Below are 16,664 nucleotides of genomic sequence, written 5' to 3'. Positions count from 1 at the left end.
AGGTGGTTGGGTAAAAGTCAAAACAAGGCATCACACAGGACACAGCACTTATGCCATGGTTCATTACAAGTTCATTTACCAAAACTGCAACCACAACTTACAAAGAAAACAACCCCAACAAAACCAAACACAAACCCCAAACCAAACCCCAACTGTTGACTGCATCTTGCCTTTATTTTAACCTCACTGACAAAAGTGTCTAGAAAATCGGTAACATCAAGCCCAGCAGCATAAAATATTTGATCAAAATATTCTTACTCTGGTTTAGAGGGGCATTGCTGCAACTCAGTGCTTGTATTTTCCCAAGAACTTAGCTTGAAAAGCCAGTTTTTTCTGTAGAATGGCCATATGAAATCATCTTTCTATCCCAGTTTTTAGTTATGGTTTGCAGACTAGTAATCAAAGTCTTAAATGTCTTGAAATTCTTGGCAGTACAATATTTGAAACACCTGCATGCAACAGAGGTAAGTTCCAAGTTAGCACCTGTGCAATGAAAAGAGGGGTGGATCCAGAGCACGATCTGTAGCTGACCACTGGGGACGGACGGGCAGTTTTTAATGGCTAACAGGAGGCCCAGCAATGGGTACTTCAATGGCAGATATAATGAGAATTTCATGCAAAAACTAAAATAGAGTGGTTGCTTGTGTTTTCTTGTGTGCACATTTAATTTATAAAAGCTTGTTTTCAATTTCTAAAGCAACTAATTTAAAGTAAAACAGCTTTATGATTTAGGTCAACATTCCGTAGCCCTCAAGTACAAAAATATAAATACAAACTGTTTAAACAGTATCTTTAATGAGATTCTGGCAGTAGTTTTTTTATCTAACAAGACACATCACGCAACAGCTCTGCCACTGAACTTGCTTAGAGTAAAATCAGCTTCAATATGAAGCTGTTAAGGTATCAAAACCCTGCTTTTTACATGCTAAATATCTTCAGCAAGTGTGCACTTAAACACAGCAATGAACTTAACTATAAGAATAACTAAATACATACATGAAACTCTGTGTGGGGAACGTAATTCATAGAACTGGTTACAACAAATGATTACCTCCATTTTGTTAATTTAAAAATGGTACAAATCATGCAAAACAATTCTAAAGATAATGCAAAGAAAGCTACCAGTGTTTGCAAGAAGTGTTCAACTAAACTAAAATTACAATAAACAAAATACGCGTATTTACTAGCAAAGTTCTATCGCTATTTCAAAGAAGCAGAGGTAAAATCTTCAGGTTTTGAATGTCAGTTTTACTGCAAAATGTCATTGCTCTTGCTTAATGCAGAAGCACATGCTTAGAAGCTCAGAACTGCTTATTCAGAAGACGTCTGCTGACAATAGTTCTGTTTCCCTAGGATCAGAGATGCTGCATGGATTAAAAATAGCAGAGATTTGCAAGAATCGAAGGCAAAGGCACCCTATTTCGTCAGCCAAAATGGTAGCGTTCCCTTTCTCATAAGCATGAATACCATAATGGGGCAGATGATAAACATTTCTACAAAGGCAGCATTTTAAATGTTATCATTAATTTCCCATTTTGTAAATGCCACTAGCAGACACCAGCTTGTAATAGTTTATGTATAATATTAACCTGCAGGATGAACTTGGGATTTTGTTTCTCCTGATTTACAAATAAAGACTATTACTAATGCTTTAAAAGACTACTTTTACTATCTAAAAAGTTCAACTCTTCTTTTCCAATATTTTACACCTCAGCTGGACTACTATCTCCTGTTGTTTCAAAACATCTGACACTGCTTACTGGAATTTTATAAAAGTTGTACCTCATGTATTAAGCAGCAGGCAATAACAATGGTGTTTCCCAGCACAGCTGCAACTGGCTGGCTACTGAAAGATTAGGAATATTTCTGAAACACAGGAAAACTCATGCAGTTTGGTAAAGTTTGCTGTCATTTCACAGTTTAAGTTTCCTTTAGTCATTGCACTTCTGTTGATAGTCTTGTTTTCTTTTTAAATATTACTCCGAATCCGAATTTGAACTAGCAATCTTCTTTTTCTTCTTCTTACCATGTTTCTTGTGCTTCTTCTTCTTTTTTGTTTTATCCTAAAAAAATAATTAAACTAAATGGAAGTTACTGTATAATAAAACTGCCATCTATTAAATTCTGCTAATGCAAAATGAGAGCATGGAAAGGATATCTTTAGAAAGACATTTCAAAAGAGACTGCTATAAAAGCCTACTGAGAAGTCACAAAAAGAAAATTCACATTTTACCCAGTAATTTGCACTATTATGAGCACTCTTCAATTTATCTCCATCGTGGTCTGGCTATTTCATACTTCTCATCACTGTCACTATTACATTTCCTAATCTTTTATATGATTTTCAGTGCTTTATAGATTTCTGAGAAAGTAATAAGGAAGTGCTTTGACAAGCAGCGACGTATGTCGGAATAACTAGGATGTTCGCATAATTTAAAGTAGGTGCTTATATTTACTGTGCAAAACTAAACAGCTCTTGGCTAGAATCTCCAGCACTTGCACCACGGTCTGGTGGAGGGGGCTGACCAAGGAACAGCACTGATGTCTGTGTGGCACACTGCTACCCTACCCGATACTACGCAGATACTGGTAGTTATAGTAGGTTGGTACAGAGTAAAATATATGCTACAGTAAGTGTTGAACTTATATAAATCTCAAATCAAATCAACAAATACCTATAGTGACAAATTCTTCCTTTAATTCAACAACTGACAAAGTGACTTCAGCAGGTAAATAGAGAAACTGTTAATGTAGATTCATGTGACAGTAGACTTTTGGTATCAAACATTTGTATTACTGAAAAACGTGAAATTGGAAATTAACCAACTATAGAGTATTTATATCCTATAATTACAGTATGAGTAAGAGGGATACTTGCTGTTTTCTCTTTCTCCTCATTGTTTTTCTTCTTTTTCGCTTGCACCTAAAAAAAAAAAAAATCAAACGTAGTGGGAGAGCAGCATAAAAGTTTGAGCTTTTGTTGCATATAAATGAATCATGGCACAACAGCAGTAGAACATACTGCACAATGACCCATGAAGAACCACTGGTTATCTGTGTTGTATTCCAGAATACGCATTATCCTATAAACACCCGATTTGGGAACACACTCTGCTTTTAATACACAGCAGAACAAGAAACAGCAGAGATACAAAGGTAAAATTACTAAGCTAACAACGTGGTAAAAATTCTTAATAAAAAACCCCACAACACATTGGATCCCTCACAAATTTTGTAATCCTACAAGGACACAAATCTTCAAAGTAGATATATATAAGGGTGAGAGTAAGATTATTACGTCCAAATTTTTTTTTAATTAACTGGAAAAGGGGGCCAAAAAATTTTAGCCACCTTGAAATCTTCCTATCTATTCACAAACATCAGAGAGAAATCTTGTGAAGGACATTGCCCCAGTCACTTAGCCTTATTTCACTGAGCTCTGAAATACCCATAAAAAGTTGAAAATTTTCAAGAAAATAAATTCAAAATGACTTGTAGGTGATAGAAGCTGTACTAAACAATTCTTACTACAAGTTCTTATTACAGAGAAAAATACAAACTGCTTTGAATGTGCTACACCCTTTAAATACAATTGTACAAGCCAGAATAGTTTCAACTACATATCAAATCTAAGCTAGTTCCTTCATTCACCAATGCAAATCAGGAAGCTAAAAGCATTGTAACATCTGAAACTGAGATTGCACACTGACCTCCTCTGTCTGATCCGATTCTGATACGGATTCTGATGATAAAGGTCCATCACCACGACTGGCTTTCTTCCTTTTCCTGTGGGCATTTTTGCCTTCCTACACAAAGTAATAGGTTTGTGAGTTAAGTAAGGCCTTTCAAATTTTATAAAACTTCTGCTTAAAACTTAGATTGACATATTACTTTGAAGTTGTGAAATATTTTTAAATATTGTTGACATTAAACTGATCACTCATCATCAACAAATTACCAACTATTAAAATGCTTTTAGGAGAAATCATCTTTTTCTGTACATTCCTTTCTCTCATTACCAAGATACAGCAGCCTTCTATAAGTGAGCGGACGACTACTACAATATAGTCTCTTATTTTAAATAATAAGACGTGAAGGAGTAAGCATTTGAAAATAAAATGTTTCACCACTTTTACATACTACTGAGTAAATGAAGATGTCTCAATATGCGCATACAAACACTGCAGCTTCAGACTCTTACTTTGCTGATGAAATTAAAAATAAAAAACTCCCTCTACATTTGTGTCCAACCAGAACAAGCTGTCCTTGCCAGGTGCACTTCAACACTTCATATATAATCTCAGTATATTTAAAGGACAGTCTCTTTTTTGAATTTTATTTTTAAAATTCTGATGCTGCATGAGATTGCTCTGATGAGCTGTGTTCCTCCCCCTCCTCTCCTTTACTCTGGACCAGGCAAGGTGTTTCCAAGACTGAAGCTGCTTTCTTCTATTCAGTTTCTAAGGCCAGAAACTGAGAAAATTCTTGCTAATCATCTTTTTGCAAGGTGGGATGACACACCTCAACTGTGCTATTTAGTCTATTATAGATAACCTCAACCCTTTCCCAAACGTACTCCTGAAAAGTACGCATGATGCAGCCCATTTGAGGAACAGGGCGTCTTCAGATAGGGGAAGACCTCTAGTCCCCAAATGCCCTTTGCTTTCAGAAGATGTGTCAAAGTAGCACAAGAATAAGGGGCTATGGCAGATGCTCGGACTTTGAAGAGAAGCTACTCAAAATTAAAGGAGTTGGTGAGAAATGGAAACTCTAAGACACAGAAGCAGGAGCAAGGAAAAATTAAAAAATCAACACATTCACCTTATGCAATGGAGAATTTGTACATCAAAGTCAATACTGCTGACTGACTGGAGTAGTAGAGGCTGATGCGATAAGAAAGATAACTGGAGAAAAAGACTAGGCTGGACTCTCGAAACAAAATGGTGAGGTGGTGGGAAGGAGAGAGGGTTTTCATGCTCACAGAAAAGACAGAATATTTTTCTTAAGCTAATACATTTTTCTCTGGAATTTTTCAAAGCCATCATAAATAAAATATCTGTAATTATGACTACATTTAGATAAACATATCCTCTCCTTGATGTTCCTTAATTTACAGCAACAAGCCAGTATCCTACCAGACATGCCACTAAAGTATCATCGCACATATTTTGAGCTCCATGTGACTGCTCAAGATAAAACACAAAATCCGAGAATGCAGCTGATATACTGCAGCAGATGAGACACTTTTTTCATTTACCTTCATAACAAGAACAGTTCCAGCAGTTCCCACTAACAGCAATTACTAAAACAGGAGCTGAACCCAACTGGAAGTCTACCTCAAACTGGGGGCACCGAATACCTTCTGACTGCGTAGTTTTGGACAGAAAATTTCCAAATATAAAAAAACAAACAAACAAACAAAACAAAACAAAACAAAAAAAAACCAAGAAAGAGAGCGCCATTATATAAGTAAAATGCAGTTGTGATGTAAGTATTTCAAGAGTAAAAATACCTTCTCTTTTTCATAATCTTCCTTTGACCTTTTCTTTTTTATGCTGTCCTAAAAAGAAAGAAAAACATAAACCATGACAAAATTATTTCAGGGAAAAAGGTAGAAATCCCCAAAGCAGCCTGACCTATTGTTGTCTTCTGTCTATTGAAGGTCGTTCTTCAAAGCTGTTCTTTCTACCTTGCAGCTAACAGGAGAAGTATGAAAAAGCCATAATTTTGATGCAGCTGCTAATTTCTTGAACCAGCAGTGTGAAAACATCTGTATGGAATCAGGTAACAGGATCCTTGCAGCACACGTAGAGAGCCTCTGGGAAGGACACCAGCTATCACGACCGTAACCACACATAACGTATGTCTAACGTATAACAGTCTGGAGTCTTTATCCATGCCCATCTTCACAGATCAGGCAGGGGTTAAGCAGGTATTTCCACGGAATTTTCTGCTTTCCAGTTTCAGCAGTAAGGATATCTGTGTGTCCCTTTATGTAGCAGGAAGTTTTCAAATTCCCATTAGCACAAATTCATAGGTGCATGCAAACAGTGATTCATCGCAGTTTATACCGCACTGAATTAGGTATTCCAGTGAAAGCCTGTGACAAAGTCCACACACAGAATCTTAACAGCTCGCTGTATTGTTAATATTTAGGAAGAAGTACAGTTACTATCCACTGTAACACAGAAAAATAGTAACATAACAGAACAAATTGCCTCATGTATCTTCTCCACCTTTTTTGTTCATTCAATAAGCCTGTGTACGTACATTGCTTTACTTTCAGAAAAGGCAAAAGGCAGCCTCAGTTTAATACACATTTAGGAATGGCTCAGCTCTCCAACAGGGAACTACTCAGTCTGCAGACATTTAGAAATCTGGCCACTGATACCCTGTGACATCTATATTTTCCACAGATGGTATTCAATTAAATAACATATTCACAAGAACTTCACAGAACATTTTATTTTTTGAAGTGTTAATGTAGAATTAAAACTAAACATTTGAGCAGCACAAAAGCTGCCTATGTCTGAATTCAGAACAACAGCTAAAAATTGCTGCAGTAAAGCATGCTTATTTTCTAAAGTTCAAAAGATTTCTGCCAGCAACTGCGGCCCATGGAGGTAGATTCCTGACTGTATTTGGAAGACACAAGTGCACCTCAGCTACAGTAAGAATGCATGGCTTTGAATTTGGAAAACAAAATATTGATAAGCAAAAGTCAGAAATGTTTATGTTTTTATAACACAGATCAACAAAACTTGTCATATGTAATACATACGCATATTTACCTTGCTCTCTGACTCGGATTCAGAAGTTGAGCTTGTTGAAGACTTCCGTGAGGAGCGATACTTCTTCTTCCTTCTTTTCTTCCCTTGCTTTTTATCCTATCCACAAATATTGTAGGAAAAAAGAAAAACGCAACCCTGAATTTATTCTCACTACAATTAAAAAACAGAGAACACCAAATTCTTACATGTTATTGTGTTCTCTCAAGGAATGAAGTGTACTACAATTGACTGTTTTAGTGGAGGACCTTCATAACTCTTCTGGATTGAAAAAACATAAACTAGTGAAAAATCCAAGTTCCCTCTCTAGATTCGGTTTATTATTTAGATGTGTGCTGTAGAATCTGATTATCTGTAACAAAGATTTTTGCTACAAAGTAAAAATGGTATGTTTGCATTTTTATGATTAGATGGGAGATTCTATTGAAAAAGCATACAATTCAATGTTAAACCAAAAATGGATCGAGTTCACAAGCCAGCCACTCAAAATTTAGTGTTCATGAAGAAATTCTTGAACAGATATATATCTAAAATTCACAACCGTATTATATGTTCAAATGCATAACATTTAAACAGTTCTATGCAAACCAAGCCCTCAAACAATATTCTAAAATATATTACCAAAATCTGCGTTAAATAAGCCTCGTGAACAAAACATGTTAGATTCTAGTAAGTTAGTTCTTACCTCCTCTTCTGAATCAGATGAACTGCTGGAAGAATCAGAGCTTGATGAAGAAGAGGAAGATGAAGACAACTTGACCAAACACAACAAAAAGTGAAGCTTGTGAGATGCAGCATTTTGTCTGGCAGACAGTCACAAGTCCATCCAAACACTTCCTTTAAAATCTCTTCATTTGCTAAGTATTATCAATGAAATTTTACTTCCAAGAAGCTGGTCTTACATAGATTTTCTTAAATAAAACTCTAAAAAAAGTGACTTCTAACATTTTTTTTCATTCAGTAATATACATTTAAGGCTCTTTTCCTCCCTTTAAGCCGAACTAAAATTCTCTGTATGTAGAATGTTAACCACCTCTCTCAAATAAAAATCAGTCAATTTAACAGCTAAACTCAAAATTACAGCTATCCTTTCTCTTTCCAAGAGAACTTCAATGACAACTAGGAACAACTTCAAAGCAAAAAAACTCAGAAAACCAAAAATTTTGCTCACCCTATTAGATTTCTTCTTTTCCTTTTTCTTTTTCTTAAAATAGAATAAAACAAATGTTACTTTGGCAACATGTTCTTTTGTCATGCATTTAGGTATATGTACTTTGATGCTGGCTTTTAAAATGTATTTATGACATTCTGTATTGGCAGCATTGATGATAAATCCAGTTCCAAACACAGACTGTATGAAACTGAAAATAACTTACCTCTTTCTTTTTGGAGGAACTCTCATTTCCACCCAGTAATTTTTCCCTGTGTTTTTCCAGTTCCTTCTTCCAATTCTAAAACCAAAACCAAACAAAAATCAGTGACATGAACATCATTTCCAAACAGCTTTTTTGTAAGAGACCTTTTCTGAAATCTTGCCCTCTACTTGATATTATATAGTTTTCACAAAATCCACAGAAAATAAACAACATATAATGTTAACCAAGGCTATAATGCATTTGATTTCACAGAAGATTAATATTAATAGAAACGACATGTTAGTCCACACCTTAATGCCCAAGTTGTTTGGATTTAAGAGACTGTCTTCTATCTTGAAGGTCATCAACTACGGCATTTCTAATTTTGTATCACAGTGCTCTTGTTAGAGCACTTTAGAAAGCCAGGCCACTCTACGAGAAAAACTGCTATTTCGTCTTAGTTTTGAAACCACCTGAAGCAAAATTTCAAGACAAATTCTCCTGGCCCTTCTTGAATGTATGGGTGTCTTTAGTGCCTGTTCCGGGCCTCGTTGATGTCAACAATGATTAGAGTATTAAATTGTTATACACATCTTTGTAGAAACGCTCTTATTTTCGTTAGGCCAAGCACACTGCATGGATAAAGTCTCCTCTCGTTCCTCCTTTTCACTCCCTCACAAGCTCTCTAGGTCTACCTAAAATCCCCCTTCAAGAGCTCCAAAACATCCAGCCTGCTCCCATCAGACTGAAAGGCTGCTAGCTTCAATCTGCACTGTTCCTGCTTCCTGTGTCAGACACATCATCTGCTCCTTTCTTTATTATTGTTATTCTCCCTTTCCTCATATTGAAGTTGTACTGGTAGTGCACTCGCAAAGCAATGATAATCCACATATTGTGCTGAAGGGACAGAAATATCAGGAATTAAGTAAGATTATACCTGTGCAATGCAGTACGATACACAGACCTCCAAGTCAGCGTATTGTGAATTAGCTGAGCAGTGGTGCCGAGAGCCATGGCCGATTAGCCAGGATACAGTGCTGTGCATAACGTGTTTCCATGGTCCAAGGTAGCATCTACACAGTATTGCAGCAGGTTGTGCACTTCAATATACCAGCTACGCAGAGCTACCTGAGGGGTCCCTAACAACAGCCTGTGCCTTCTTAGGCAGGCGTTCTCTTTAAGTTATTTTAAGACACTGCTAGTGTTATGTCTTAAACAAAAAAGCACAACATCTGTCAGTAAAATAGGAGAGATAGCACCTCATTCAGAGACTTGCAGTCTTTTCAACTTTCAGAGATTTGTTCTCAGGAGCTTTAGGAAGAACTCATGATTATTTCACGACTCCTTGCATCCCTTCCTACCCTTCTACCATACACCAGTTTCAATTATTTCACAACAAAGCAAAGATAAAAGCAGGAAAGGAATATGATAAAATACTAAACCAAATTAACCAAGCTAAAGCTCACAGAGAGCAGAACAACTGATCCTCTCAGAACAGCATGCCATGACCCTCCAAACACCGGTATAACTTCTTAGGCAAAAAGATACACCAAGAGGAGAGGTACTATGCCCTTCTAGTAACGAGAGCATAAGCTACTCCAACCAGAAACTCGCACACAATGATGAAGACCACTGCTTGAAGCTTATCCCAAGATACCAGAACCCAGGAAGAAACAGTTAAATTCATTGCATACTAATTTCTTCCTATGTATACAACAGGAGTTATATGTGAAACTTTCTTATACCGTGCTGATCTCCAGTAGCTACTGAACACAAGCATCAGAACAGCTGCATTTATAGCAGGCAACCAGAATGGAATGTAATCAGCTTCAGACGTGAGAGGAAGAAGTGCTTTATAGTCCTATCCGTATATTGAAGGCCATTCTTTGTGCCTTCTCCCATACCAGTATTAAACGTACACTCCTTGCCAAAGACATCTGTTTCCAGTAATACACCTCTTTCCAATACATTTGGATTGTGTGACCTTAAACAACTGAAGATTAGCACAACAGACTTCAGTTTATCACACTACAAAATGCATGAGTTTCAACAATGGTAACATACACATTCGTATAACTATATTTCATTTATGACAAGTTCAAGTTTTATCCAGCAGCAATTATCAAAACTTTTTATACAATGTTTCTCTGAATTGAGAGTAGCTTTTCAGTGGTTAAAGGGTAACCTTAACACCTGGTACAAACGAAGCAAAACTCACTCATTAAAAGCTTGAGTGAAAGGAAATATTATGGGTACTTGGTGGTGTTAATGATAATGGAAGAAAAGTAGCATGTAAGATCAGAAGAATCAAATATTAACATACTAATAATATTACCAACCTCGTTCATCTTTTCTTCAAACTCAGCCAAAGCCCTGGATCCTTTCTTTTTCTTTTCTAGTTGCTCTTTCACTTCTTCCCTACATAAAAAAGATGACAGATCACGGTTTTCACAATTAAAAATAACTTCTTCAGTGTCTAACTTTTGGTGGGGTTTTTTGAAGTTTAGCTTTGGCTGAACTTCCAACAGAAAGAAGAATGAAAGCATCTTAGATGTTATGCATACAGTAACCTAACCCTAATAACTTAAGTACGGTAGCTAAATCCCTCTGAAAGATCTAAAGCTAACTTTGCAATTAGGTAAATTGTTCTCCAGTGTCTTATGAGAGGAGGAAAAATGGACTGAACATAAAGTAAGTCGTTGATAATATCTCAAAGTGATGCTTTTGTTGGGTAGGGTAAACTGTGTTCTAAGAATATACCAGCAAAATGTTTTTCTAGAGATTACTTTGTTTAAAAATTACATACATCTGCAAGCTTTCGGTATCAGGATTTGTGGAAGAAGTAAAATGGCAAACATTTTCCTCTTCTGAGAAACTACTGCCAAAATATTTAAAGACAAATGAAAAATACGCACTTCAAAATTAAATACTATTGTTTTGAAAAGAGGAGATTGAATATATATTCAGAAAAGAACATCTTGGCCAGAGACAAGGAATCTCTCAAAAGGTATTACTGGGTATTCTGGGGAGGAGGTAGGTAACAGTATCATCTCAGTAAGAGGTGACAAATCTTTTACTGGAAGAGTCAGAAGGGCAGGCAAGTATTGCCACTTACCATGTTGGTCTTGGCCTGTTCAAGTAGTCTTGTATTGTTGGTCCTGAATTTTGGGCAGGACCTCGTGCTCTGGCCATAGCTATGGGATTCATATAAGCCTTGAATATGAAACAACAGAAAGAAATATAAAATTCATCAGCTGCGCTAACAAATCTGTTCTTGATCTTCACAGAAACTTTTTCTCACTCACTGAAAAATAATTCTGACTTCTTTCTAAAAATCTAAAATATTTAGCTAGACCAAGCTGATTCAGTCTGGCAGAAAAACTCAGGTAAGTGCTTTCAATTTGAGTTATACTGTGGCAGAAAGAACTCATACACAAAGAGAGCATGTTTTTTACAATAAATCCCTTCCCTGAGCAATGATTTTGCAAACTGAGTACAGTATCACGATTGCTGAAATATTCTTCCTTGGGATATGGAAAATGTAATTAAAATTCAGCTCTTCTTCTCTGGGACAACGGATCTTATGCCTTTAAAGTTCCGCTCAATAATTGATGATAGCAGATTCAACAAATTCTGCATAAAGTTTCTTGCTGTAACAGCAAAACAGCATGTGGTGGTGCTCTGCTACCATTATGCATTTACGAAAATTCTGTGACTTATGGCTATTTTACAGAGGAAAAAACCCACAAACCCCCAATGTTATGCCAATACTATTTTGCTCATGTGAAAGGGAGGTACATGTACCCCTGTAGCTCATGGCATTTTCTCACTACATCACCCCAACACTTCACAATTTACTTTTGCAAAACATAACACACACTGTTCTTACTGTCTGTAGTTTGAAGATGCAAAATAAAATTAAATAGCCAAAACAGTTACTAGCTTTGGTTACCCAATCTGAGAATTTTTTCCTTACTAGAATATTTTGTAGATTCAAAGTAAGGATTTGACCATATGTGTAGCTCTTACATGTCCAACACTGTTTGTTCTCAGGCCACAAAGTAAGCATTCAGAACCCACCACACACAGCAAGCGAGCATTTGTGAACGCTGTCAAAAGCAGCAGCAGCTGCTGCCTCCCCTCCTGTTCCCCCCGCCGCAGAAGCAGTGTCCACAGCAATTGGACTGTGAGCAGGCTGGTGGCCTTCAGCTCTTGGGGCTACTTTCAGTCCTGGAAGGGGGACTCCAGGCTCTGCCTGGGAAGGGGCAGTGGGTCGGAGGGAGGCACTCCCCACACTTAATTTGGCTCATGGTCCATCAGCTGGACCACACTGAAGCAATCGGAGGACTCTTTCAAGAGGACCATTTTTGGACTCAAGTTGACTTTGCAACTCTAAAGGTAACATCTGCTGCCATTTCTTGGGGCTTGGTTTTGTTGCTTAATTCACACAAAAAGGTTAACTAATATGGGCAAGTAAATGCTGAGATATCCCAGCTTAAACTAGTTTTATCTCAGCTTGGCACCTTTTGTAGCCACATGGATGCATAAGCTCAAGTAGTTACAGCACTTAAAGCTACACACTCACATTATTAACTCTGGCATTTGATTGTATTACAAATCTATAAATGAGCAGAAACTTCACATTTTAATTCAGCTTTGAATGGAAAAGAAGTTTCTTTAGCAATGCAGGAAAGCAGCATTCACACACTGTTTTCATTAAACAAAGGTAATTTCAACGTACTAGAACCACAAGAGAAGACAACAGAAATGTAATTCATGACTTGGCTTACTCATTTTGGTTACCATTCAAGAATGTATACCTGAAAGCTCTAGCTTCTTACATAATTATTATTCCTAAAAACACAGCTTCTTGCTGCTTTTAAATAAAAAAATAGCTCCTTTCTTACCTGTGCTAACCCAAAACGAACACCACCCCACCCCCCAAAAGAAGTCTCTACCTGCAGAAGAGGCTACAACTGTCAAATGTTGGTTTCCTACTTCCTCAAACAGCCCCCAGACACCCAGCTAGGAAAGTTCCTCTGTTCGGTGGCTTTCTTTAACTTTCTGCCAGCAAGTACAATGCCTGAACACTGCTCTATATTCCATGATTAGGAAATCTATGTCTTAAAACATGTTCTTATAATTTCAAACAGGTTTATTTATGAAGAATTACTTTGCCAATAAACATTTCTTAGAAGTATTTACCCTACTTTGCCAAACTGCATGTCGCTAGCCAGAGAGGGCACAGAAATGCACTCTCAGTAAAGGAAGTGCTTGTCTGCACATTTGCTTTCTTCTTTGAGCAGTTTGCTCATGCAATTATTAAAAGATATTTGTTGTATAGCTTTCACGCTCACGAAAAGCGGAAGGCACCTCCAGCCAGCTAGGGTTTTCTGGGCAAGCAATACCAACTGTCACTGCCTTGCAAGTATCCTGCAGGTGTGAAAAAAATTCATTTTCCACCTCCAAATGGTCAAAATGATGGTGTATTTACGAAGGGACATGGGAAAGCAGTAACAGATGGAAAGCTCTACGATCATAGAAGTGAAGCAAAGGGTGCTGTATTATAACTTGTCTTTACTAGCAGCCATCATGGCATAAAGTACCTTGTACAGGAACACAAATATTTGCTGGCATCAGTAGGTGCATCCCAACTTTAAGAGAAAATTAAGAATAAACAAATAGACACCCAAGTACACCCAAAAACATTACAAGAGGGCAATACATTTCAAGCGTAGGCCGGGTCTTGCAGTCTAACGCTGTCAACTCTTTCTCAGCAGACTCCATTATTTTGATGCCTCAATAAAGTAATGAAAGGCACTCAGCTATCCGTCTGTATAAGGTACATGGCCATCGTGTCTGTTACACATTACACCACCAAGGTGAGCAAAGACATTTCCCTGAATGGATCCGAGTACAAACTCAGACACTAGAAAGGGACAAAGACGGGGGGGGGGGGGGGGGGGAATAAAAGTCTAATGACTTGTTTATAATCATGAAACTCATTAATTGTAAATTTACAATGCCTAAATGAAACATGCGCGTCAGGTGAATGGCTAACCACCATGAAAAAGTTTCAAGATAAATTCTGGGCAAGGCTGAGCGTGGTAAGGGTACGAAACCAGGCTCTGCCATCAGGTGCGCAGCAGCGCATTTTGGGCCCTCCGACCGCTGGCTCCCAGAATTCCCATTTCAAACCGCCCAGCACAGCTCAGCGCCAGGTTTGGGGAAACACGGCTCAGAGGCGAGCAGCGCTGCTTCAGCGATGCTGCAGCCCCCGCTGGGAACGGTCCGTTTTCGCAAGGACCGGGCCGCCATCTCCCCCGCCCTCGCTCGGCAGCCCACGAAGCGGCCGCCAGCCGCGACCGCTGCCGGCCCCAGCACGGCTACCGGGGCTTCTGCCGGCCCCGGGGCAGCCCAGGCCCCGCTCCCCCGGGCGCCCACCCCGGCCGGGCGGGTCCCCAGGGCACGGCCCGCCTTTGTCTGGCGGCGCGGGGTCCCCAGGCCGGCCGGCCTCTGGGCCCGCCCTCAGTGCCGCGGGCCCGGCGGCAGGGGCCCCGCTTCGCCCCCGCTGAGGGGCGGCCGGAGCCCCGGGGCGGCTCGGCCAGGCCCGCCTAGGCCGCCGCATCGGCGCGGCCGCCCGAGCTGAGGCAGCGCCCAGCTCCCCGTAGCCTCCCCGCCGGGGCCCGCCCGGAGCTTCCGCCGCCGCGGCTTGTGGCGGATCCCAGCGGCGGCCGCCGCGCCGGCCTGGCCCCTCCGCCGCCGCCTCGCTGTCCCGCGTTACTCACCACCCGGTTGTCCCGCTTCCCCATGGCGCCGCCGAGACCCCGCGCCGCCGCTCGCCGTCACCCCGGCCCGGCCCGGGGCCCTTTGCCCGTGCCCGGGAAGCTGCGCCGCGGGCGCCCCGGCCCCGCTCGGCCCCCCAGGCCCCGCTCGGCCCGAGCACCCGCCGAGCTGCGCCCAGAGGCGATGGCGGCGGCCGCGCAGCGCCCCCTGCCGGACCCGCCGCGCCACCAGGGCCGGAGCGGCCCCTCGCCGTCGGCGGGTGGCGGCTGTCAGCTCGCGGCCTCCGCCCCGCCCCGCGCCGGTCCGGCCGGGCGGCCCCGTGGCGGAGGCGTGAGGGGTAGGCGGCGGGCGGAAGAGGAAGAGCGGGAAGGGTTGAGGGAAGCGGGCGGCGGCGGGCCGGCGGTGGAGGCCGAGGGGCTGTCGGGGAGATGCCGCTGGGCCGGCCTTGGCGGGGGGCAGCTGGAGCAGCGGAGGGCGGCTCTGAGGGGAGAAATAAAACGTGAAGGGGCGGTTGTGCCCGGGGGTGCTGGGCCCGGAGAGCCCGTCGGGAATAAACGTCCCAGAGGAGAGGGAGAGGATGGAGTTGCATTCTGAGGGGGTTTTTCTCCTGATCTCTCTAGTAGTCAGTTACAGGTGGAGCTGCCGTGGGGTTTTTTCCTCAGCAGATGCATAGGTATAATGAAATAGCAGCCTGTCCTGGCATAGAATGCAGTGAAATGGGTCTCTATTTGAAGAAAAAAAGTGCATATTCAACACTTGTTAGCTGTCTGCGCTGCAAAATAAAGAACCTTGTAATACTGACAAGGTTAATACTGCGTGAGGTTAATGGAAATGCGAAGAGAAGCCTGGGAGTTACCAGGATCTACTAATGTGGAATTACAAATACCCTTTTCTGAAAGTGTTACCATTAAAAGTTACCACGTTAGTTACAGCCTTGTAAAAACGAAGAACAGTAATCACATGTTAAGAGACTAATCATACAAAGCGCAATGGAGTTTTGTTTCTGAAATGGCGCTGCTGGGTGCATCGTACTTGGGAATGGCTGGAAAAATTGGTGAGCCCACGGGGATTTGTGATACCAAATTACCCGGGAAAGCCACGAGCGGGCTGTGAGGAACCAGAAGAAAACTAAGATGGTGACTACACCAGAACTGCCTGTAAAATTTGGTCAATTGCAAATAAAATGTACTGTTGCAAACTGCAAGGTAGTGATAAGGGAAGGGGTAACGAGTTCCTCGGAAGATGGTTGGTACATTCTAAACCAAGGATAGCTGCTTTGGACGTGCAGCAGGCTGAAGTTCTCACTGCGCTGCCCGTGATGCTGGAGAGGTACATTTGAAGACAGAAGAAACAAACTGCATTAAAATATATAAGAAATGAGATCAGGAGCGTTACTAAGCATGCTATGGCGGCCCTTTTGCGAAGCGTGGTGATGCCGTCGCCCTGAACACGTTAGGTTTGGGCCATTTTGGAGGACGCCCATGCTGTCCAGGTCGAGGTGACTGATGCCACCCACGCCGGCTGTCCCCAGCGCTGCTGCAGCCTTTGGTGACAGGTGGGTGGCCCCAGGCGTGGCTGGCTGTCTGTCCCTGTGCCAACCTGGTGCCAGGGCTGCAGGTCTCCGCGGGCTTCAGCTCAGCTGCAGCAGCATGGTACCAAAGCTGCGTCAGGTCTGCCAGGGCAGGATTGCTTTTCAGAAATATTTTGACCAAATTTGAGTGAGGAGAGTTGAATT

At 41.1% G+C, this 16,664-nt stretch overlaps 1 protein-coding gene across 1 annotated transcript; it reads right to left on the bottom strand.

Annotated features, from left to right (window-relative positions):
• Window positions 1–48: 48 nt before the first annotated feature.
• Window positions 49–15,067, bottom strand: FAM133B (family with sequence similarity 133 member B). Its single transcript, XM_075419337.1, has 11 exons — window positions 14,932–15,067; window positions 11,259–11,356; window positions 10,483–10,561; window positions 8,165–8,239; window positions 7,960–7,992; window positions 7,474–7,542; window positions 6,792–6,887; window positions 5,513–5,560; window positions 3,711–3,806; window positions 2,879–2,923; window positions 49–2,063 (listed from the first exon to the last, which is right to left on the bottom strand). The coding sequence occupies exons 1-11, from the start codon at window positions 14,953–14,955 to the stop codon at window positions 1,977–1,979; spliced, it is 750 nt and encodes a 249-aa protein (XP_075275452.1). The 5' UTR covers window positions 14,956–15,067; the 3' UTR covers window positions 49–1,976.
• Between the last annotated feature and the right edge of the window lie 1,597 nt (window positions 15,068–16,664).

This window comes from Opisthocomus hoazin, chromosome 4, assembly GCF_030867145.1.
Source record: "Opisthocomus hoazin isolate bOpiHoa1 chromosome 4, bOpiHoa1.hap1, whole genome shotgun sequence".
Classification (NCBI taxonomy): domain Eukaryota; kingdom Metazoa; phylum Chordata; class Aves; order Opisthocomiformes; family Opisthocomidae; genus Opisthocomus; species Opisthocomus hoazin.
This window is presented reverse-complemented; position numbering and strand designations above follow the sequence as displayed.